The following is a 26,153-nucleotide window of genomic DNA, read 5'->3' on the forward strand; positions in this document are numbered from 1 at the left end:
TAACTTTATTCTTTTATCCAAAGTTTATTAAAATACAAGAACAAATTTTAAAAGCACACGTACCACTCAGCACCAATATAATAACACTCTTTCTACTGATAATCTCCAAAGCATTTGTTTCTGCAACTGAGCAGCAGAGAAATACACACGTACATTCTCACCACATTTACCCAGTACCCATAGCATCGTGCCCCAAATATTCTCCTTGCCAGGGAGACAAAGATGGACAGAGGAAAACTAATGTGACTGTATCCAACCACTAACTGAGTCAGTGACTCTTTCATCAGTAGTTATCATTCGCACACTGGTCACCTCTGCACATCCCAGTCTCCCTCTCTGGGTGCCCGATTACTTGGGTTAGTGATAGAGTCTGGTGATAATGTGATGCAAAACTAAGTAAAACTGGCCAACATTCCCTACCCAAAATCTTTTAATTGCTTTGGTTATAAAGTACCGGATACTTATGTCTTCATACTCTTTCATCCTAATACACATAAAAAGTACATGGGCCAGTGATGTAGTCTGGAGAAGTCTTGAGAGAATTTTTATTTATTCCCCACCCCCTTCTTTCATTTATGTGTTTACCTGTTTGCTTTTGGGGAAAAGGGGGAGTTTTGAGCTCAAATAATGACTTCATTCAATATCTCTTGGGTCCTTGAGATCTCCTCAGTAAATATTAAATAAACTCCCTAGAGCTCTGGTGCTACTGCCCAAGATGGGCAGCAAGCCCTGACTTGCATGAGCAGTCTTATTTGGATATTTGTACATGTTTGCTTTCTATTGGTTCAGACTCACCTTAGAACACAGCTGGGTCTCTTAGGTCTGAGACGTTGCCTCTGCTGCTATCCAGAATATAAGGCATTAAGAAGTGGCCCAATATTGGTCTCATCCTAAAGTCATTTATTGACACCTAGGAGCCCTCTTCCACTGGTGAGAAGTTTCTTTTCAAATTCTCCCTAATCGGTAGACCAAATTCCCAGGGCCTAGTTCTTCCCAGTTAGCAACTTTCTGACTCTCCCAGGCCCTACTCCCTTCTTTCATGGAGGACCTCAAGATACTACTAAAAGAATGCTGATCAACAAGCAGGGACTGATACTCATCATGCCCCATTCTGGATGTACATATGAAGACTAAATTTGGAATCTATTTTTAAGGTAAAGAAGAAAGTAAGGAGAAAATTGCAATATAAAAACATTTTTGTTCTGATTTTTGGCAATATCATTTTAAGTTTTTGGAATTGGAATTCTTAATGTTAATCTCCACTGCTGAGAGACATGGCATTGGACATGTCCTGAAAAGCTCTAAGTGCTGGAGAGGTTTTCATTAACCCTTCAATGGGACGGAAATTGGTGTCTACATTTTCCCCTTTGCAATGGCCATTGTGATTCTAATTAAGCTTATTTTGCAAACCATCAATCTGATTTACAGAATGGAAAGTCCTGTACATCAATGCGTTCCTTTTGCTGTGGACATAACCCACAGGGCATGCTAAGAGCACCTTGTATCCAGCTGGGAATTCTCCCAAAGGCACAGATATTGTCTTTAACATGCCCCTCTGGTATTTTATGCAGCAAGGCGTACCCACACATGACCTCACCATATTTCATATTTTTTATTCACGAGCCCAAATAGTGACATATACTTCAGGCAAAATAAAAGACAGCAGGCTTTTCTTCTTTCCTTGGTCATAGAATAGGCATTTTCTGCTTAATGGCAGGAGAATTTAAATCAATAAGCCATTTAGAATTTGATATTACCAAAAATCAAGGGTACATTCTAAAACAAGGTGAAGACATAGTACCAGAGATCCAAAATATGAATATAAAAACTCATATAAGTTAAATGAATGTCAATTTAGTTATACAATGAAGAGTTACTAGTCTGCCTCTAAGGAGGTCAGTTACATTTTAATATTTATATCATACATTTCTACATTATTGTTCAGGCATTTCATTCATGCCCATTCAAGAAAGTCATTGTTGATTCACTAATATTTCCTCTAAGCAATAAAATAAGTTTGAATAGTTCCAAGACATAAGTCTTTCAAACACTAAATGTTTGAGTAAATCCAGATGCTATGATAAGATTTAAAATCGCTTGGAAACTATTTCAATAATAGACAAGCTAATTCAGTTTAAAAGGCTAAACTGATAGCTCCATGTAAACATAGCCTATGGAGGGGAGATATTTAGGTCTCAAAGTTTTATATATATATATATATATATATATATATATATATATATATACACACACACACACACACACACACATACACACACACACTACAATTGTTCAAAGGAACATATTTTACAAAGACAAAATAGGTGGGGTTGGTATTGACAATCTAATAATTTCTCTGAGAATACTAGCTAAGCATTGATTCTCCTCTACTTCAAATAATGAGTTCTTGTGATGTTCATAAAAGATACATCATAAGAAATCATAAAAAAATCATGTTGAGATAAATAGGTTACATAATTACAGGCCTATCATAACTCTGGTAACACCAAGACATTCTACATACTGTAGGATTCCTGAGCTTCGTCAATTCACTTTCTTCATTGGCCCCTAACTGCCTTTCTTCCAGAAAGTCTTCTATGTTCTATTGAACATATCTTTTTCCCTGATAGTCAGCCTATGCCTTTGTATATTTACTTCCACTGCTTCATTTTTCCATTGGAGTATCCTCGTGGAGAGGAATTGCACACACACGACCTTCTCTTTTCCTTAAACATATATCACAACTGGGTGCTTTTTCCATCATTCTTTTTCCCAGACAACTAGCACTGCCTTAGCCAAATCTCATCCCCCCACCAGCTTCTCTAACATCCTGTTCCATTATTGTACATGTAGAACAAAGGGGAAGTTTAAGGTTAACCGGGGGAGTGAGCTGCAACAAAGTTTTCATTTGATTTTTCCAGGGTATCACATAATTTTGACACCACTTTAAAGGTAAAATTCAACAGGGACCACTGAACAATCTGGAATATAGAGTTTAACAAATGAGAACTCTGAAATAATCTATTTTCCATGGGGTTTTCCATAATGTTAGATGATGCCATATTTTCAAAATTTGCTTGGTTTCTTTGTGGATGTGTATTATAGAATTTAAGACACTGGGAAGCTTAAATGTTGCTGTAAAGAAAATTACCAGTTAAAATAGTGCATTAATGTCTAAACAATAAACTAGTAATATGACTGATATATTGCTCCAGTTTTGTTTTTTTTAATATACTTTTGGTTCTTACACAATCAGTTCCCACCTTTTTCTTATGTCAGGCAACTAGTTCCGGAAGATATTTTCAACTTGAGATATTTTTTTTCTATGACTTTTATTTTATAATTCAATTCTTAATGGAATGGTCATAAGAACCTTTGATTGTACATATCAATACAACCATATACTGTGATTTGACAGCATCCTCAAATTTACAATAAAGATTTATAATACAAAATTAACTGGTCTATTCCTTGGGGGTTATGCTATTTAGATATTATATTACAGGTAACACTATAGTACCTTTATTTTAAAGAGAAATATGGTGTGCTATATATATGTATATATATATATACATATATATAGCATTATAAAAATGTACTATAGAGGTCTTAGATTACTAGACCTCAGCTAATTGGAACAAAGGAAGACTCCAGTCCAAATTCAAATGTAAATGGGAATTCCATTTCACCAAATTCCATGCCACTGAGGGTTGCCTTATATTAAAGCCTCCAAAATTATTAATTAGAATTGTCTCTAACTTTTTCTTCCTCTGTTTTGTAACTCAAGAAAACTTGTTTATTTGCACCTATTATTCATTATAGTTCACCTACTTTGGGAGGAGAACAGTGCTATAGCTAAATGACCAGTTCACCTACCTCCCATAGCAGCTGAGAATATATTATATTAATTATATTATATATATTATATTATATTATATTATATTATATTATATTATATTATATTATATATCTGAGCTGAAGAATGTACTTCCCAGCTCAGCATTCAAAGAACATGTTATGGAGACTGAGACCAAGAATGTCTGGAGCCACAGCATAATTGTAGGAATGGAGAGGGACAGATAAGCACCACTGGAACTACTGGTTTTTACATTAAATCAGTATCACAGGGTATAATTCATCCATTGAAAATATACATACCACAAACCTGCCTCAAAAAGTAATTATTTCTTCTAAAGAATCTTCATAATTACAGATAATGAAGTTTTTTTTTTCTCCTTTCCATCCCCTTCCTCCCTCAATCTAGGAGTATATGATAAATATATTGATTTCATGTGTATATTCTCAATGCTAACTTTAGTTGAGCTGCTTCTTTTTCCAGCCCATGTATGTTTTTTGTTTCCATATTTCTGTGGCTAACAAATTAATTCCACTCTCTGTAGCTTCAAGGTGAAACTCTGTGAAGCCTCCTTGTCTTTCTGCCTCTTTTCCCTAGCTTGTCAGTTTGATTTTCTTCTAGGGCTTTCCCCACCTGCCTAGAAAGGATCCTTCAGATTTCAGATAATCATCCTAATCCTCCGGGTAGGGATCATTCTCAGTATCTACAAACATACCTGTGAGTTCTGGGATATTTAGACTGGCATAGAGCACCACATGGCTAGAAACTAGAACAGCAGAAACTACTTGAACATTGTTAAACACAAAGTCCTAACCAAAGAACCAGGCTCAAGGACTCTTTATAAGTTAATATTTGGGAATTTTCCAGTTGGGCTCTATCCGTGCTGAACAAAGCCTAGGCAATACCCCTTATATTAATAAGGACGATAATTCCCTAACATAGTAGTTATTCAGGTAAGTCCTTTCTTCAAGTCCCAAAGCATGCATCAGCTGTATTACTTCTTTCCCAAGGCAGAATGAACATATGTTGGAATAGGGTTTCATCCTCTCCATCTTGGGATCTTTTCACTAGGAAGAGATGTGCTGGGGCTACTATTTAGCCAAATGTCATTTGAGTGGTAAAAGGGGTATAGAGATGTTAGAGATGTTTATGTTCTTCTGACATGTAAATTCCTGTCTTTCAGCAAGGCAATGGGACTCAGTTGAAACAGTGGATTCAGTTCTTAGTTTCCTTTCCTTTACATAATTTAAAAAAAAAAACAAAAAAACTCTTTTACAATCATACCTTTAACCAGCTAATCTAGATTTCATCTTTTGCTGAAATTCTTCTCCAGCCAACGCCGGACTTCTTGAAGGTTGTAGTAGAAGGGGCCCTTTCCTCCCAGATAAGCAATTTTCTGTCTCTGCACAATACACACACGTTCAAAGGCTACCCCATAAGCTACATTGGCATTATTGTCCATGCGGTCAGCCACAACTCGGCACTGGGGCGGCAAGGAGAAACGCTCCAGAAGCTGGTGGGCTGCTGCACATCGGTCTTCCTGGTTCCGGTGTTTCTTCACTTCAAAAGACAAAGAAGAATCACCAGGCACTGCCCAACCATCTGAAGGATGAGCCTCATCAATGTAAACCAACAGGAAGTCAGCCACTGATGAGAACTCTTCCACCAGTTTGCTGAAGGCTGGCAGCTGGCTAGTAAAAGGAGGTCAAGTGGCTGAGCCAAAGTTGACCACCAGTGGGCGCTCAGGGCTGGCAAAGTCAAGAAGGTGGCACTCGGCTCCATCAACTATCTTCACCTGGGCACCATTTCTACTGTTGTCACCTCCTTCAGAATTGGAGACATGCACCACACTGGAATTGGGGGCATCTTCACCCAGTTTCACCTGGTGGTGAGAAAAAGAAAAAGGGGAGAGAATACCATATGAAATGCATTGTCGCTCAATTTCACTCTATACAAAAACAACTGGCTCTAATCAAATGTGGTATTTCCTTCTTAGGATGTGCTAAACACATATTGATTTAAGAAAAGAGGCATCATGGCAGGTAATGCAAGAAATGGTCCTAAAAAGAGTAAAAATCTTTTTCATTCTATATATCACTGAGGATAATTGTTTTCATCACTAAAGTCATATTAGTTAGCTCTCTTCGTAATTATGTTGAGGCTGGTATTCTTTACTACCCTTACTATGCTGTTAATGGTTAGCACACATTACATAACAAATGATTAATTGACTTCATTTTAAAATGAACGACCATCTCAACCAATGGACAATGATCCCAATGAGATATTTCTGGCCAGAGCTAGAAAACCTGGGGTCTGCCATTTACCAGAAGGGCTACTCCCACTTCACCTCTTCACTGCCTCAGCTTTTCCATCTGTAAAATGGTGATAATAGTACCTACCTTCCTTGGGCAGTTATAGGGCAATAACATCAGAAAATGAGCGCTTGTGTACTACAAATCATTGTGTGGGTATAGGTTCCATTATTAAATGCCACCCAAGCAGCATACCATTTCTCTAGGAAATTCTATGTTTTAAAAAAAAGATTATCCTTAGAAGTGATCTGAGCTCTTATCAATGATATCTTTCCTGGAGGTTTCTCGAGCTGCTGCTTTCTTTCCAGTTCCTATAACTAGGGCCTCACCAATTTCATAAAACAAATGAAATAACAAAAACATACATTTATTCCAGAATTCTTTTAATTCCTCATTTATCAGGTAACTTTTGGTTTTGTTTTGTTTTTATTTAGGAAATCACAAACCATTAACCTGTCTATCATATATTCTATTAACAAGCTCCTCTGAACTATAAAATATTCAGGTAGGTAGAGAAGAAGGTATGCAAGAAAATTGTTCCACGTGCCCCTTTGCAAATGGTTTAAATAGCTGAACACAGACTGTAGGAAAATTTGCTGGCCTTCGGATCTGTAAATTGATAATAAAAAGCTGGCAACATAAAAGAACCAATTACTTCAGTTTGAATTAACACAGTCGGATCTTCCCCTAGAATGGTTTAATCAAAGCCAATAACATCGGGGACAACTTACAACAGCCCAATTGATTTTTATACACTATACTTAATATTATAAAACACTTCCAACTGGATCGACTCATTCCCTTCATATAAATACAGCCACATATAACACCGCTAGTAATTGAAGTCACTTAGAAGTAAATTGTTAAAGACTCAACAATCCAAACTGATGTAAAATACTCAAGGGCTTTTATTCAGACGCTTCTACCTAATATGGATGCATAACTCATTTTAACCATAGAGAAAGAAGAAGTTCTTTCTCTTCCTTCTGAAAAATCCTAGCAATGAAGATTTGTAACAATACTATTAGTTTTCTTTAAAAAAGAAAATCTTGGAATAACAACCTTCTTTCTTAGTAAAGGAAGCTATTGGTATGATTTAAATAAGTACATTTGTTTTCAGTTACTATCAGGGAGAAAGTCACTTTATTTATATTAATTTTCTTGATTAATTTGCAAGTTACACTAGATAGAAAAATATAATAATCCACTTTCAGCTGGGTTATTTTATAAGAGGTAAAATAATACCTCACTTGTCTCGGAGGTATTGAAATACACTTAAAATTTAAAGATACACATTTTGAAGGTACTATAAACTTTTTAATCTATAGGTACTTCTTGCATTTTTTTTTTTTTTAGATGGAGGTGGTGGGTAGCATTACCATTATCTTCTCGTTAGATTTTTCCCACTTAAAATATTGTAACAATCCTAAGAGGGCTGCTTTTAACGATATTGTGCTGTGTTGCTCAATTTACTGTGATATGAAGATCTGAATGCATTCAGACCAGTCTAAATCCATTAGCTGTTGTAGTGACTTCTTGTCAAGTGAGCAACCCATATACAGAAGAAAAATCATCTCTGGACTATAGACTTGTAGGTTCTTAGTAGGTGAAAACAACCATCTGCTTTTTGGAGTCAATTTAAAGACCTCTGATGCCCCTGACTCTCACCCAAGCAGAACTGCTGATACTTGCATTATTCTTGATTATTCAACTGAATAATCTAATCTGATCCTTCATTCTCTTATTACCTGTAGTTAATTTTCTTGGAAAGTTAAAGCACCTTCTCCTTCTTCTCAGTGACATAGTTCAGCCACATAATCCTTTTCAAAATACAGACTAGCCTACCTCAGAAAATTTCAAACAAGTATAATACATTCACTCTAGAATTAAAAATTAGAAAGGTTACCAAATACAAAATGCTTGTGTGTGTGTGGTGCTGGGGGCAGGGTTGGCATTTTGTTAAGCTGGGAATTTTGTTGAATGAATTACTGAATGAATGATAGCTGTTATAATACTGAGAGTAGGGGCCAATGAAGAATTTTATATTTAATAATAATCTTGATCTACAACGAACATAACTTTGTTTTGGCGATGGATATGCTCACTGAGTCAGATAATTTAGAAATGTGAATCCTGGAACCCGATTGTAGAGTTCTGCCATAACCAACACCAAATATCTGTTGGTGATTATCTGTTTTTGATTATCTCAGCTGGTCAGTGTATGAAATGAAAGTAGCCAATCCTTGTTATTTTGCTGAACAGCCACGGGGCCCTATTACAGATTGGAATGTCATAAACAGATATCCTGTTCATGAGGGTGACTATGTTAGAGAAGATGTGTAGGTTAAGACCAATGACATTAATAAACTTATGAAGGGAAAAAAAAAATACAGCCATTATTGTTAAGTCCCAACGTGAGTAGACCAGTAGTCTGCTTTTGTAAACATCATCTACTAATTGTAAAATTTGTCCATTTTTGCTAAAACATGCTGATGATAATTTAGCAATGATAAAATAAAGTTTTAGAAATTTTTTAAAAATGAAAGTCCTCTTTTAAAAAAGAACCTTTTAAAAGGACATTATTGTCCTTTCTCAATTGATATTTGAGACCAGTGTCATTTCTCATCTTCACATTTGATCTCCATGACAATTAAATTCCTAGTATGACCAGAGTTTCAAATGGAGAATTTCTTGGTTTGCTCAGTTATATGCCCTGCTGAGACAGAATGGGAGAATCACCATTGTCTTCAATGATGGAAGAGTCTTTGCTTTCCCCAGGAGCAAAGCATTCCTTGACAAAGAGCCAAAATGATGAAGAAAATAAAGTTCGTCCCATAATAACATTTAGGCTGCAGGAAAGAAGCTCAACAAAAACAAGTTATCCCCTGGTACTCCCAAACTTTGTTTTAATTTCCCACAGTGGCACAGAAAGTCTCCTGGCCACAAGTTACCTATCATCTTAATTTCTCCTTCTTAGAGGGTTTGTGTTTGGTTTTTGTCCTTAATGAGACATATTTGCCAAAGAGGCATTCAAAAGGCATTTTTTACTCTTGCGGAAGAGTAATTAGGTCGGTACCTCTTTCCCTGCCAGCATTAGCTGCTCTAAAGAGAACCCTGCCCAGTATTTAATGCCCAAACACAAGAAGCATCATTTCCACTAATTGGTCTTGAAGTTCCGATGTTCCCAAAGGGTCCCTTTATTTTGCAAGGATCAGAAAGGACATACGTAAAATGTAATATCGTCATCACTGACTTTATCTCTCTCATCTGCGCTATTACAGTTGTCCTTTCTTATGTTTGTGTAATCAACATCAACACAACACCAACAAGGGAGGTAAATAAAGGGTTGCATTTTTACAACACAGGGCATTACTAGGCAGAGCAGAGCACAAATGTTGTGATAGCCATATTTATAAATATGAACAAGAGTGTAAATATATGGCATATAAATTTGAATCCCTCGATGATGGTATCCCTTTTTCTGACAGTGTTCAGTGCATGGGGAAAAAGGATAATACTGCTTTAGCATGTGGACTGTGAAATGCAGGGCAAGGGAAAAAAAGAACCATTCATCAAGCAGAAGCTGGAAATAGAGCATATACTACTAACCTTGTTTTTTCTTTTTTTTTTTTTTTTTCTTTTTTTTTTTTTCTTTTTCTTTTCCACAGCCTGAGAAAGGCTTCTGGACAAAATATCACCTAATCTCATGATAAGAAGTAAGGCAAATGATAAAAATGGGGTGGTGGGTATGTCACAGAACAATATTTACACATCCTTCCTGCTCCCCAAAGCCCTGCAAGGCTTTATTAACCATCAAGAAATTTCAAATTCTTTGACTTAACGACCAGGCTACATCAGTGTCCTTACAAACGTGTCCAAACAATTATTAAGCAGCGATTTACCCATTTATATTCATATTGGCCAAATCCACCAGAGTTGAAGAATCAGCTACCTACTCTTTCCTCTGAGTTCGATTTCCTTTTGGCCATTCTCTTTTTGATTTGTACGTTGAAAATGTAGCTCTAAGATCTATCATTTTCTAGTGTTTTATCCAAGCGATGGACTAGCTCTCGCTATGGCCTCCTTTGTGTTCTTTTGGGACTATTTCTCTCTTAAAAAGGCTATTTTCTATTGTAGAAATTAGTGTCAAAAGGTTTGAGGTGAATGAAGAAGAGGAGGTGGATGTTAGAGACACTTTAAAAACCAAAATTATATGTTCAAATGAATATGTTTTCTGTGCTACTGCAACGTTAACCGTGCAGAAGCTAAACTGCTTGTCAGCATCTATACTGTGTGTTTACTTTTACACTTCATTTAGGTAGGAGCCAGGCTCCCAGACAGGGTAGTTTGCTTATTGGTTGCATTTTTGAGTCTTGGAGTGCCAGCACAAGGATGCAGTGTTAGATGCAATGACACAGATTAGGAAAACTTAAATAACAAACATCTGTTATTCACTTCTGTTACAAGTTTTCGTAGACTTCCTTTTTCATCAAAAACATGCATGGAACTCCATCTAACCAAGGGCAAGTTGTCTTTAAAGGTTTCCCTCTGAAGTTAATTTCAAATCCCATTCAATGTTTTAATATAGAAGCGTTGTTTTATTTTGTTCTGTTAATTTCCTTGTCACCTCCTATAGGAGCCAAATAGGGATAGCACTTTTACTGCACTTTCTCTAAATATCTTCCCAAATATCTGACCTTCAACAAGGGGAATTAGAAAGGACGTGCCTAATGTATCACAGGTGCATAAACCCCTTATCCTGGAAAACTCTGCTTCTGTGAGTGGCAGCCTCAAAATAATGCAAATCAGGATTGGGAAATACTGTGGTGCCGTCTCACACAGAACCTCCTCCAGTGTGGCTCTAGAACTGGCTACACCCAGAGACAGTGTCACAGATGACAACAGCCTTCAGGGAAGTGATTCAACCTGTTTCAGAGATTCTGAGTGACCCTTAAATTTCACCCAAGCCACTACCACCCTTGTCATACTTGGGAGACAGAAGGAAACCTAAAATCAAAGCAAGCTATGTTCACAATTTTTTATTCATTATACACTCAGTTCAGTCTTGTCTCTAGATATATGGGCTCTTGGTGGCTTCTTCTCATGGTATCTATTACATAAATCATAAAAAACAAACATAATAACGTCAGTTGTGAACTTGGTCACTAATCAAATCTATAGAAACAGGAGAAGAATACGTAGCCATATGCAAAAACAAACAAACAAAAAAAAACAAAAAACAAAAAAAAGAAAGAAAGAAAAGAAAAGAAAAATTACTTGTCCCTGTCAATTTTCTGGAATACAAGTCACAAAATATTGCAACAGAATGGAACACTATATATTACTGAAAAAAAAAATCACGAAGTTTATTGAAGAGGCATTTGTTTGCTTTCCCCTCTTTATTCCAATAAGATGCTTAAGAGGAGAAACACTCTCACTTAATATTTGTAGGTAACAGCACAGCCCCCATATTTTATGTGAAATATCTATGCAAGCATATATGCATATAAGTAAAATTCTCCCAAGTAGTGACTTTCTTTTTATAGCAGAAGTCAATTATCTTTCAAAAGAGTAAGAGTTCAATATGCTGAGTTCAAGCCACTGGCATTGCCATGTTATCTTCCTAACACCAACAAAATACAGATGTAGACAAGGGAACTTGCTAATTAATACTGTGCCTGACACACTTGTGCATTCTCCACCCTCTTCCAAATTCTTAAGTCCCAAATCAAAGCATAAAAATTTCACATTCAATGATAGATTTGTGGGAATGAAATGGTCATCTCAATATTTCCCTCCCTCAACTTCCCTTCACCCCACATATATAGTATAAAGGAAATTATATGGTTAGAACTTTAAGCATTGTTTCATATTATTATAAAGGAGCTTTCACTTTCTAACAAGAGCTCTTACTATTCTCTGGCCTTTAGGACAACACATGCAGACCTTCTGCAGGTTACTTTCAATAATAAAGACATGCGTTGTAATAAAACATCCCTAAGTCACAATGAATATTTCCTTCTTGGACACTTGTTTAATTTTCAGAGAAACAAGCCTCCTCTGGATTCTTTGTGACTAGAAGTTACTTGTTTTCCTAGTGCATAGATTTATTTTTCTAGAGTTTATGTATGGGGGACTCATTCCCTTTCCTCTCTTTGATTCTTAGTTTTCATCCTGTTTCTGAAGTACTGATTATCCATAACGTACCACTTCATTGGCTTCCATATTCCTCTCAAAGTCCTTTCCCTGGCATCTCAGACAAGGTCCCCCAATACAGTTAGGGAAAACCAAGACTGTCTACTTTGACCGCAACTTTTAGCCAAGTGAGTCCATTCTTCTCAAGCCCAGAGATCTTTAGGAGTCATGTGATTATGGGCAAAGGGGACAACCAACAAAGGACCAGTTCTCCTTTGCCCCTTGAGATCTGAGTTGGGAATGTCCTACCAACATCTCCAAGCAGCCAAAAGGCTGGAATGTCAGTAAGTCTTAGAGAAAAAAAAAGATCAACTCTGGTTTTGAGAAGCAGTCCTGAGTTCTACAGCTAAGCGAGGCCACTGCTCCAGTGCTCAACACACGTGTTCTAACAATTCTGAGACTGTAAGGAACCATAGACTTCTCTGCTCTTTCTAGGACAACTCATTTTACTTTTGAGAAAGCAAATGTGGTTTCCTCTACAAAGTCTGGATTTCTGACAGCTAGTTCTCAGCTTTTTTTTTTTTTTTTTTTTTTTTTTACAAATTGATATCTAGTAACCCAGGACTCAGTGACTGATAACCACTTCAAAAGGGTTCAAATCAAATAAGTCATGGGGATGAAAAGTGTAGCATAGGGAATATAGTCAATAATTCTGTAATAACTGTATGGTGACAGATGGTAACCACACATATCATGGTGAACATTTCTTAATGTATATAATTTTCAAATCCCCATGTTGTACACCTGTTCAATGTATGTCAACTATCCTTCAATTAAAAAAATATCCATGAGGACACTGCACACAGGGCTGCTTTCATTAACTCTTACCCCTACCAGAAATGAGGGGGCTATTATGCCAAAGCATACCGTATGTGATCATTTTGTTACACCTTGCCAGCTCTGAGGGTTCTGAGTAGCATTTTCTTTTTTTCCCTCGCTTCTCAGTGCCCACCATTGAACTACCTTTCCTAACGTACCTCTGCCTCTCATCAGGCAAATCATCAAAACCCCAGTTTGTGACAAGAGCAGGTTAAATAAATGCAGCAGTCTCCCCTCCCCCAATATTTTCTGACTTTTCCTAAAGTTATTCAACCAGCACAAATAGCCTCTACTCCAAAACTGCAGCAAGATATTAATGACCCTTATTAGAAAGCCTCCTTACTCGGTCACCCAGAGTCATTAGGGCTTAATACCTGTCACCCCCAAATCCAACCTGTGTGACAGGTGTGGAAGGTGCAGGAAGGAGCTCCCTTGATCCTCACCACCAGGGCCCCCCAAATAGAGCTCCGCGATCCCAGCCCAGGACTCCCCACGGCCTGCTGTCCCTGCCTTGCCAGCCCCTGTCCCTGCTGACCACGGGAGAAAAACCCCTGTCAGGGCAGCTCACCTGCTTGTAGGCATCGAGGAGGAAGCTCTTCCAGATGCAGCGCATTCCCTCTGAGGTCAGCATGCGCCTCCACTCCCCGCGAGTGGACTTGGAGCGGCTCAGCAGCAGCACCACGTGCTTGAGGAGAATGACCGAGTCATAGAGTGCCAGGAAGAGGCAGTTGGAGAAAAAAACTGGCAGAATTTGCAGTGTGATCAGCAAGTCTACGCTGAGGATGCCCATCTTCTCTGCCTCCCAGTCAGTTCCCTTGTGCGCTCTGGTTCCCCTTCACCCTCTTATTTAAAAGGGGGGTGGTGATAGAGGGGGTGGGGGAGATAAAGGGGAAGGCCGGGGGGTGGGGGGAGAAGGAGAAAAACTAAATTAAAAGGAAGCCCAAGTTGTCTCCTCTTTCAAAGAAGCAGAAATGGCAAGACCAAGTCCAGTCTCTCCAGCCCAGCAGTTGGAGTGTGCCCATCAATTCATTCAATTCGGAGCTGCTGCTTTTTTTTTTTTTTTTTTCAGGATTTAAGATGTTAAAAAAAAAAAAAAAAAAAAAAAAAAAAAACCCACACACACAAACTGGCGTACCCGTCCCTAATCCAGTTACCCCTCTCAGAGTCGGTTCAAGACAGGCAGTTCTACTTTCATTTCTAAGCACCTATGAGACTGTGGCAGAGATTGCAAAATTTCCTTTAGCTTTTCATTGTCTCTATGTTCAGAAACGTAGCCTGTTTCTTTCTTGAATTGCCAGAGTTTTAAAAATGTGCTTAAAGGGTAGTTTTCCCCCTTCTTTACTCCGTTTTACACACACTTTCTGTTCTCCTCCCAGGCTGTCTCTCTCTCTCCCTTCCCCAGGAGCGACTGACTCCTCTCTTCCTCACTGCCTCTGGCTTTCCCTTCGTGCTATCTGTCTGTGGTGCAAAGTGCCTCTCTCTCTGCAGCCCAGTGAGTCTCCCTGAAGCCTTTTATACATTCCCTGGCTAATTGCTGCAATAGAGAAATGAAAGCCTAATCTTGGTAAAGATCTTGACGTCATTGAGAAAGAGGGCTTTACTTTGGCCAGAACTGCAGTGAATAGAAAAGCAAAACTCGACAACTTTTTTTTTTTTTTTTAGAAGGGGGGGCGGGTAGAAGGACAGTGGAATTTTGCTTTGTGATTTAAAAAGAGGAAGAGAGCGAGAAAAAATTAATACCTTTGACAGTTTTCAGGAAATGCTTCCAGACTTTGGGAAAAGTAATTTAATGTAACGTCTAAATTGATAGGGAAACACTCTCTCCTCTGATGATTATTATTGTTATCCTTCATTTATGAGGGGGTTTTGGAAAGAAAGGATTCTGGAAGGCAGGTAGAAAAGAGGAAGAGTACTCAGGGATGGCCTCTGTTTTATTTCTTGGAAGATGTGGATGCTTACATCTGGTCTTTATACCTTTATACTGTGACAGTCTCTCATCAGGTTTGTGACCTAGGTTCTTTAAATATTTTTGAGTCATGATCTTATTTAAGAAAATTCAAAATGACTTGTGAGGTGGAAAACTTTTAAACTCGTTGAATACCATTCACAGCATTTCTCTAAAGCTTCTTGCAGAAAATTAATACAAGTTTTCTTTTCAGTGTTATTGAAATTTCCAATGCAAAAAAGAAAAGAAAAAAAAATCCTCCAGACAAATAGGAAAATAGCTAGGTGACCAGACCTTCTTTTAGTTCCATTTTGCTTATATATAGATTAAATTAAAACTTTCTATCAAATGGCATTAAGATGCCCTAAGACTGAGAAATAAATTCTTTATAAGTGAGCTCTCTAAATTCTGCACTTTCCCTGCTTCTGTTAACATAACCCTTAAGAGACTTGAAGCTTTAGGGAATCTTCCTTTTTCTTTGAAAAAAAAATTTAATTAAATTGGTAGGTGGTAAGGAGCAGACTTTGAATTGGTTCAAGAGCCACACTGAACTTTGCTCAATGGCTCCCCTCTGCCATTAGTCTCCAAGACCAATGGCTATTTAGGCAGACAATGCTCTGGCACAATGCCATAGCCCCCACCTCATTCTAGTTTTCCTTCCTCACTTACCTAACCGATCACTTCTAGGAATTATATTTTCTTGGAAGAAGGAGCAGTAAGTACAGACACTGAGGTAGGGAAATAGAATTTAAATTGAAAATTAATTAGCCAACTTTCCTATATACACAGTACTCTCATTAAGCATGAGCTAAGCAGGAGATAGAAACTTGCAGTCAATACATTTCTGTGTTTTGTCCCTATGGCTATAACCTGCAAGATTACAGAAATAATTTAAAAGCCTAGAGCAGGGGTCATTAATTGATGGGCTAATGGGCCAAATTCTGCATATATATGCATTTTATTTGGTTGGCCTAGTGCTTTAAAAAATATTAATAATACAATGAGAATGCTTTTAGCTTTCATGAAATCAGGGATTCCTATCTGCTTTCTCTATTGCTATCTTCCACCAGTAAGAACCATCCCTGGCATACAGTAAATCAAGGATACATTGAATGGATCAATGGGCAGGGTATGCAGTGCTCCACACTAGGGGGCATCATTCACATACAATATGAAATGGCTAGAGTGCCCCAGAATTATACACCTGGCTGGTCTTGAATGAGGCCCTCCCCCATTGACACAACCCTGACCATTCCCTATTGTCTTAAAAACCTGATTCCTTCATCTTTCTCATGAGTTTAGCCCATTATGAATCTTGGATTTATATTCCATGGACTAAATTTTGAGAGATTTCAGAGCTTAGAAAAATGAATTTAAACTACATAGAAAAATATTTTTCCTATGACTATACATTGTTGGCTAAAGAACTATTCATATACATGATATACATTTACTCCATTCATTCAATATTCTCAATGTCCCTACTGAAGAAAAAAGACAAAGAGAGGGAAGTGACAACATGGCATTTTAACTAGTGTAGATGGAAAAGCTAAAGTGACAGATGAAGTCCCACTCCACAGTGACAGAAGGTCTAGAGTCAGGAAATGATGTTTCCCCTCACTCTTCAAGCCTTAAAATCTTGCCCCTTCTCAGACATTCATTTTGACCTGTTTGAATGAAAGCAGTGCTTATTTAAGGCAGAGACTTTAGCAGCTATAACCAATTCTTCCTCACTTGTCATTTGCTTTCAAGGAGAAAGATATGATTAGAAATGGCAAGCTAAGGAGGGGAATTGGTAGAAAATCAGAAAAAATGTTTTCTTCTTAAATGCAAAGTTCAAGGCATATCGAAACTACAAATGATTGTAAATCAGAATGGCTTTTTTTTTTGGTCTTTTTATTTTCCTTTCTTTGGAAGTCAGATGTGTTTGAGGGTTGTTTTTTTTTTTAATAGAAAAACAAATAGACACATAACCAAACTGTTCCTATCATTTCTCAGATTTCTTCCACCATTTTTTTAAATGAGTAAATAAATGAATCACAAAACTGAGAGCCATTCTTTTACCTGTTGGACAATCTGTCCCTTCTAGAAGTTACAGTTCTCCAAAGCTATTTCTTATACGGTTTGCTTGCTCTAATTATTAACAGTATTCAGCACTTTAACTTTCAAGTAACTTTGTACCCATGAAGTAAAAAAAATAATGTATACAGTGATAGAGAATGATTTGTCCCATCATATAGGTGAAAGAAAGTGGATCATGAAGGCTATAGAGTCAGAGCTCATGCTGATATTTTCTCTAAAACTGAACCTCACTTTTTTCTTACGTAACTGTTTTGTGGGTCCTGGTCATACTCTGAAAATTGATCCCCTTGCCAAAAGTGGTTGTGCTAAATTATTTTACCTTCTAAATTGCAAAGGATATCTGGGATTTCACATCTGTTTAATATTGTCCTAATTCAAGCTCCTGGTTTAGATTTCATATGGTCATTTCAAAGGCTTGGATATCTTCTTGGCCGTATTAGTGTTCTTAGCAATCAGCATTGTAATCAGCTCATTGCAAACCAATGTGTGGCGTGTTGGTTGAATTTCTCCATATAACACTGTACACAGGTTTTAAATTCTAAACAAAGGCAGCTTAGGGCAAAATGCTTTGAGTTTTTCAGTAAGTGCAGAACTGCTGTAAAATTGTTTAATTTTTTTTTCTCTTTCTACAGTAAGAGAGCATCATGTCCACCATTGCGTCCCTCTGGTTGGAAAAATAAGAATATGAGTGATAAGTCTTCCCTTAATTCGCTCTTTGACTCAAATTGAGACTGAGAACATGAAGCTGGATAACCTGAAAGCAGATTTGGAAATTCCAAGGATAGAAGCTATCGCTGTTATCTCGTTATTGTTCTATGAAGGAGCCAAAGAGCATCCAAAGAATTCTGTGGATTTTTAAGAAGTCTTATTTCACATAATTTTATTCCTTGTAATTCAAGCAATTTGTTAAATATAGTTTAAAATGGAGATTAATTCTTCCTTTATTAAAAACTTGTCAAGTAAATAGATTATAAATCAAAAAATGTCTGGTCAGGACAGGTGTGTTGATTTGGCGTTTGGGAATATGATTGCCAAACACACCACCCCCCAAATAGCGCAGCTCTTATCAGAGAAGGGAATAAAACACTGCATGACCTTCTGTCTCTGCAAACTCCTACTTGTGCCCAGGAGGGAGTTATAATGAAGGGTTTGTACCACCACTACTGAGTCATTCAGAATTCCCTGTGGGCGCATCCATTTTACAAACACAGCCGTGTTCCCTGCCTTGTGATGAAAGAAGCTCAATGGATAAAATAGACAACCCCAGAGTAAACTCTGACACACCTTGAGCAAAGCAACTTCGGGCTGGGGCAGAGAAGGCAGACACTGTGGGAGGTAGGAGCATTCTATCCCAACAGCTGGTCTTAGGTTCCTTTGCAAGCCTTGGCAGAAAACACAGGCTGAGGTATTAATGCATTTTTCCCTCAGGAACTGCTGCTACTCTTTTGTTTCCAGGCCACCTACTGGTAAGACAGAGAAGGAAAGGAAAAGGGAAAAGACAAGGGGAAAAGGAACGCAGAAATGAAGAGAAAGAAGATGAGGGGGTAGAGAGAAGAGACGAAAGGAGAAAAGAGAAGTTTCAATAGCTGCCTGCAGGAGGCTGTGAGCAAGAGAGCCTTAATGCCAATTGTGGCAATGCTTTCTGTGAGGAAGACAGCTGTCCAGAAACTGGATGGAAGCCACCACCTCATTTCACAGAGGCCACTGAACAGCTGTTTCGAGACAACAGCCTTCATTTGCTATTGACCTGGTCTAGATCTCAATTGATGGCCAATACCCGCCCCCAGCTGCCCAAACCTCTCCGGTGCTATGAGGCTTTCTGAGTGTTATTTACTTTTGAGAATAGTTTATTAACCTCTAGAGACACCCAAGGTTGGTGGTGGGGAAGACAAGAGAATAGAAAAGAACACAGTAATGTTATACAAGATGAATTCCTTCAGGACAAGAAGCCCTCAGAATGGATACACTGAACTCATCCTCTTTTCCTAAAATTTGACTCAGTGTCTTCATTCTCTCTAAATCCTTGACACAATGCAACAGACAGAAAGAAACAGAGGAAAACAGTAAAAAAAATCATCATCTTTGGAACACCTTTTCTTCTACTTTGTTCTACTCTATAGCTCATAGGAAACCACCAGCTGACATTAAGTTTTAAAATAAAATAGGCCATTCTTTATAAACAGTTTTATAGTTGCCTTTTAAAAAATCATTTATACATTGCCTCACTCATATACTGAGTACATGAACAGAGCATAACAAAATATATTAAGATTCATGCTGGTTCATGCAATTCCAGAGGCAATAGTAACTTGTTCCCACTGAGAGCAAAGGATGCCACACCTCCTCTCTCAAGAACTGGTAGCCACTAATGCACAGAGAAAATAAGCTAGGTATTCTATTCTAATCTCACCATCTCAGTGGAGATGATAAAACTAATAGAATTACTACAGCATCAAAAAAATCCACACTTGACATGGGAATAAAATACCTGCAATGAGAATGACTATACAATGAGATATGTTACCAAGGGAGGTTATGAAAATGTTATCAGTGGACTTGTTTTCAAGATAGGGAGGGAGGCTAATAAGACAATCTCTCAAAACCTTTTTAAACCCATGGTAATCTGAAAATAATAGTTTAGAATAGTTGAAAATGTAACAAATACATAAAACCATACAACTGGGTGAGTAGCAGAATACCATAATCATATTGTTCTGTTTCCATGTAAATTTTGAAAATAATTTTTTTCTAATTCAGTAAAACCTTTTGTTTTTCTAAGAGGTAGTAAACAGGAAAGCATTTGTTCATCGTCTAAGGACAAAATATAGGGCTTAAAATCAAATCTATTTTTAAAATCCAACCTTATTTATTAGATGGATGCTAGTGGTCTTTTATCAAGACACAACCACTTAGATAAATGATAATTTAAAAAAGAGATGTGTACTAATTCCTGAATACTCTTATTTTGTTTTCTCAGGAACATCTTCTATCACTCAAAATCTGCTTTCCCAAAATAAAACCAATACACTTTATGATTTTTGTATCAGGAATGAACTAAGTGATACACAAATCTAAGATGCTGAACTCCTCAGCCCCAGTATCTCTATTTCTTCTTGATAAATGTTAAATAATACCAGATCACTCAGCAAATTGGCATTCACCTCTTGTCAAGAAATGTCTCATTCTAGCAGACTTTAATCATCAGACACAGAATCTATTTTGGGGGCCATACAGGCCCATAGGATCAGAAACAAACCTCTGAATTGATTTCCCACCTATAAAATAGAGCTAAAAATGTCTTCCTGTACTGACCTCATGTTTGTGGCTAACGTATCCATGTTTTTAAGAAAGTCTCATTCTAAGAATATTCAAAATAAAAAGCAATCTTGGTTGGAAAGTTTATTTGGACCTATCTATATCAACAGATTTCTTCTAATAAAAACTCCTGGAAAAAATATTCCTAGCAGGCCAGATCTGATTTTAGTATGAATTACCAATCTGTTCTAAATGACTTTAAGGAAACTCTGGTTACTTAGTGGAAAACAGGAATGATTACCTGTATTGGTGGATATTAGGGATGCACAAACTTTGCCTAAAAGATAATAATAATCAACCTGAATCTTTAACCAAAATCAACCCCGAACTGAATGGTTTGAGAGCCCTCTAGAGAGGCATGTTCCTTAACTCTAAATTATTCATCATGTAACTACTCCTGCATCTTCCATAATTCTAGGGAGCCTAGAAAGAAAATCTACCCAAATGTCCCTGGTCCTAGAAAACAATTGTTCTCCTAAGCTTTCTTGGGCCAGAATGGACAAAGGAGGAAAACCACTGATATTTTAATGGATAATATTTATCAAACTGAAGCTTCAACAAAATCCATGTCTGCCACTATCTGTGGCATTACTTTGTATCTTTAAGAGACCATTTACTCATCCTACACAGAAATATTTCTCTTCTACCATGGGACCTCAGAACTACTGGTCTTAAAAGAGCTATCAAAGCTATTTGTTTTTGTTTTTGTTTTTTTAACAAAATTACTCTTCTATAAGGGGCTAGCAGGCAATGGGAGAAGGGAGACAAGAGATAAGGCAGAAAAATAGAAGACAAGGCTGGATTTAGAAGGATGAATATAATAAGGGTTAGGGGGTCGTGCACATCCAGTAATATTTGATTCCTTGATCACAGATTTTGGATCTGCTAATATATTAAATATTGGATAAACAGAGAAACATAAAAATGTAGAGGTTAGTTCAGTGAAACGATAGGAAATTGGAAGTCAGAGTGTAAGATATTTTCCTCTTCTGTGTGTAGCCCCAGTAAAAGGATATGGGAAATGTGAAAAAAGGGATAGGAAAAAGTCAAAGGCATCTGCTTACATAGTAAAATAAGCTCAGATACACTCAAAAGATCATCCACCAGAAGACATTTATTCAATTTGCCAATTTATTTTCAACAAGCATTTATTAAAACCTACAAAGTGCTTGTCATTTTGCCGGTCATTGAAAAGGATTACTGGTCTCAAACAAATTTGGAGTCCAGTAGGGGGAGACAAACATGTAAACTAAAGAAGGCAACTCATGGTATAGGTGCTATAATAAATAAAACTGCAACATACAGTATGGTATTAAAGAAGAATTAGCCAATTCTATGTGGGATAAGAGTCAAGAAAGTATTTTTTAATGAAGAAAATACACCATCTCCACTAAATATAGTACTGCAAAATCAAATTTAGAAATGTGGTATTTGATAATAGAACAAGTTCAAAACAATGTTTATGTATTACTTTATCAATAATCAAAAGATTACTTTATCAATTATCTCAATTAGAGTTATAAATGCATAGTATTTTTTGACCTTGGAACTAAATTATATAAGTATATATAACCTTCTCTTGATAAACAGTGTGTAGCTTGTTATAGCTACACAAAATGAAAAAAAAGATTATTAAAGCTTTGTTCTGACAGATTCTACCAGTAATAGCAAGGAACAGGGACCTAAATATATTTTTTCTCTCATTTTATAATTGAAAGTTAGTATGTACAAGTTCAATCTGAATGTTATGGATGTATTATGGAAGATTAGAAGTACTTCTTGATAATGCTGTTCACATCCAGTTAAAGAATAATCAGTGATGGGAAGAACAGTGACCAGGTCAATTCTAGTCTTCCACTACCACACTTGTATGATTTCAAGCCATTCATTTCATTTTTAGCTTCTTCAGGTATGTCATAAAGGCAAGCTCAAAAAGCACACTGAGATTCCAAATTAGTGAGTATCTAATATTGTAGCTTTTGGAATCTTATGCTGCTACAGGGGAAAAAATGGGTTGAGTAACTCAGAATCCAAATTTTCTTTCTTCTAATTCTGTTCAGTCCATAGCGTAGGGTATCCCTCTTGCTTCTTTATTTGTAATTTTTATTACTTTTGTCTTCTCATGACAAATCCCCCAGATAATGAATAGGATGCAGGGTCAGAAACATTGACGATGTTTACTTGTTGGAATCATCTAAGCTAGTGCAAGAAAGATGTGGAAATCAAGATTTTATGGAAGTAGGATATATTTATGAAATATAGAGCCTGTAGTATATATGCACGAATGAACATTCTTGTTTCCACATTTGGAGTATAAACTCCTGCTGGGAAATAGTTAAACCTTGGGATTTTAGAAAAACTTATTATGGAAAAACTCAAAGACATGGAAAAGTAGAGTGATGAGAATAAAGAATCCCATGTATCCATCAACCAGCTTCAAAAGATATAAACTCATGACCAATCTTGTTTGATCTCTACCACTCTCACCTAGTTCCTGGCTTTCAATGTAATTTTGAAGATAGTTCAGGTCAAGTTTTTTATTTTCCCAAAATATCTATGATGTTTCTTTGCCTACAGAAAGCATCATATAAATTAGCTAGCTAATTGATTTATTCTCTTATGTCTACCTTTTAACTCACTGTGACATTTATCTGTCGAGCTCCTAAGAAAGAAATGGAAAACAGATATTCCTCCCCATCATTTTTGAGCTTGAATCCAATTTTTCATCTGAGTGCCCTGGTGCTACAGTGATGGCTATTGTAAAAAAAAATGTATAAACAATAAAACTGTAACATTTTTCATAAATTATTGAATGAGTCATTTCCTTTTTTCCCCCATTTTTAATGGTAGGCAGTACACATGTTGACTCAGAGTAAGATTGCTTTTTAAATTATGAGGTGGTCTCAGTTTACTCATTTACATTCATCCCAAAATGCAATGTACTATAAGGTACAACATGAAATTGCCAACTATGTCATAAGAATCAGATTGTGATAGAACAAAAGCTGATAAGAACTCATGGAAGTGATCAATGACAATCTGATGTGCTTCTTAATGTGAAATTTCTCATGGGGAAACTTCATTAATACAAGAAAATCATGATATTTACTATAAAAAAAAATCATATGAATGTAAAACTTAACTTCTTAGTGAAACCCATAATAATAGGTCTGTGTGCCTGTTCCCTAAAGTCATTCTCCTTTCCTGAGTCATCAAACACTCCCCCAGGGTAATGATCTTTTCCATTAGAGATTATTCCATCTTCCCAACTACTTACCATTCCAGAACAACTCTCAGCCTAGAAAGTGATGAAGAGATGTTTGGAGGGTTTTATGGAAAATATAATGCTTTTCCCCATATCACTGATCACTAAGGGAGAGTGTAGAGGATGGGAGGGCAGCAGCATGTGCATTTATTTGGGTGTTTGCATCTTCTCCAACAGAAAGTATAAATTTTTAGCTGATACTATGCCAGAATAGTGTACTTGCATATGCATGTACATTAAATTTTGTAGGTGTGCTTTGCTATATTGGAAAACATATTCAAATAATAAATCTCAATAAATGAAAATGACTTTCTTTTCCTACAGTATATAAAAATGCCAGGGCAATCTGCTTTCCATGTTCAGACACCAAAGAGCTAAACATTGAGTGATACCCAAGTTTATGAGACACATAAAAATGAAATAAAAATGGGTAAGAAGATAAACATTTAAAGAGATAAACATTGTCAAACAGAAATGATTACAAAGTTTGTAACAATCTGCAGTTTTCATTGTTTTCTGTTTACCTAGCTTTCCCTACTATGAATTTCTTTTGCTCATTTCCCTTCTTTTAATAATGTATGTTCCCATAATCATTGACATTAAAGTAAAGGATGTGAAAAAGGACCCAGTTTATATTTATTGGGAGAAACATCAGTAACCTGAAAATGCAAAAATTTCCTTATATACTTGAATATTTCATCTAGCTACTTTCTTTTAATAGCTCTGGAAAATTGAGCTCCTTCTTCACAGGGGTACTGTCTGTTTACTTTGTACTATATGAAACCACCATATGCAACCTTTTTTGACCTACTAAAACAGCAATTTCATGTTATTTAACCTAATAATATTTAAAATGTCAAAAGGTCTACAGATTGCTGTTACACGTGAGCTTACATACTGTTATTTCTTGGTGAAATGCACAGAGAAAAATGGAAGTATTTCCAGTGGTGCACCCTTGACATTATTTGAAATTTTATTTTTAAAAAATCATATAAACAATGGAAAATAAATTATTTTTTAGTCTGGCTTGTCATTGTCTCTCTCAGTGGCCTAATGTAGCCCCTGGAATAAGTTACATCCCCTATCCATTAGTGCAATATACCCAATGGTTCCTTCTTCAAAACGATGACATCTAATGTGTGTAAGAACACAGAATGTTTCTAGAAGATCCAGTAATACCTTTGGCTAGAAAACATGTTGTAGACAACATGTTGCTTTATTACTAACAAATTAGACGTTCTTATATTGCAATAATGATGTGGGGGCAGAGGAAGGACAATCTAATGTGTTAGAAGTAGAAAGGCCACCTTGAATGTGAGACTGATATTCAACAAGCCAAGTTCTATAAGGATGGGACTCAGATTTATAAAGGATTTTTATTATAATATAAAAATTTGAGATTTTACTTATGTGCATAAAAAGTTGAAAGAATGACTCAGACATTTTAAGATTATAGAATAATTTCATCTCTGAAAGAATCCTACATCTCTGCTATTCCTAAAGCTATCATTCTTAATGGGAACCTCAGTAAGACTTGGTTTTTAAGTCGCCTTCTCAATTTGGGGGTTAACTTAGTCTGTCCCTATTGTAGAAAAAGTTAAATGAACTCCATAAAGCAGTGTTCTGTAGACACTAAGTCACCACTTTACTTCTGTGACTCACCTTCATTAAATATGTCAAAGCAAAATAAAGTAACAGTAAAGAAATGTTGATTATATCATAGGCCACCAAGCAAGTACCCAATTATCTTCTCACATAGTCTTCTTTTTTCTAATATTAATATCAACACAAACAGCACCAACAAGTAATGATAGCTGACACTTAGTGAGAACTTCTTAAATAACAGTAACTCTTCTAAGCATTTTAATTGCACTGAGTCATTTAATATTTGTAACAATCTTATTGGCCTAAATACCAGTATTAGGCTCATTTCATAAGTGAGAAAACCAAGGCTCAGGGAGGGATGAAATAAATTGCCAAAGGTCACAATCTTCGGGGCACAAAATCCTAATGCTGGAAGGTGTCCATGAAGCAGGCAACCAGTTTATCCCTCAATTTTGTGTGATTGGCTAAAAAAAAGAAAAAGAAAAAGAAAAAATCCTCCCCTTCTGAAAAAAGAATTTTAAATCCTAATCCCTAGAACCCATAATTGTTACCTTATTTGGAAAAACGGTCTTTGCAGATGTGATTATGTCAAGGCTCTTGAGATGGGGAAATTATCCTGAATTATTCAGGTGGGCCCTAAATACCATCTTATATTCTTGTAAAAGAAAGGCCGAGGGAGATTTCATACAGGAGCTTGTACACATGCACACACACAAAAGGCAATGAGAAGACCACAAAGGAGATTTGAAGATGTTG

At 36.7% G+C, this 26,153-nt stretch overlaps 1 protein-coding gene and 1 long non-coding RNA gene across 2 annotated transcripts; one reads left to right on the plus strand and one right to left on the minus strand.

Moving 5' to 3' along the window:
• On the minus strand, nt 1-26,109 carry DIO2 (iodothyronine deiodinase 2). Its single transcript, XM_077910219.1, is given in 4 exon segments — nt 1-5,165; nt 5,168-5,738; nt 13,754-14,027; nt 25,949-26,109. Coding segments are annotated over 3 exon segments (816 nt in total). The 5' UTR covers nt 13,976-14,027; nt 25,949-26,109; the 3' UTR covers nt 1-5,142.
• LOC144320977 (uncharacterized) lies at nt 13,657-18,139 on the plus strand. The gene is made up of 2 exons (XR_013386589.1): nt 13,657-13,990; nt 17,845-18,139. It is a non-coding gene; the product is annotated as an uncharacterized LOC144320977 (long non-coding RNA).
• Nucleotides 26,110-26,153: the final 44 nt, after the last annotated feature.

The sequence above is a fragment of the Canis aureus genome, chromosome 9 (genome assembly GCF_053574225.1).
Source record: "Canis aureus isolate CA01 chromosome 9, VMU_Caureus_v.1.0, whole genome shotgun sequence".
Taxonomy (NCBI): Eukaryota; Metazoa; Chordata; class Mammalia; order Carnivora; family Canidae; genus Canis; species Canis aureus.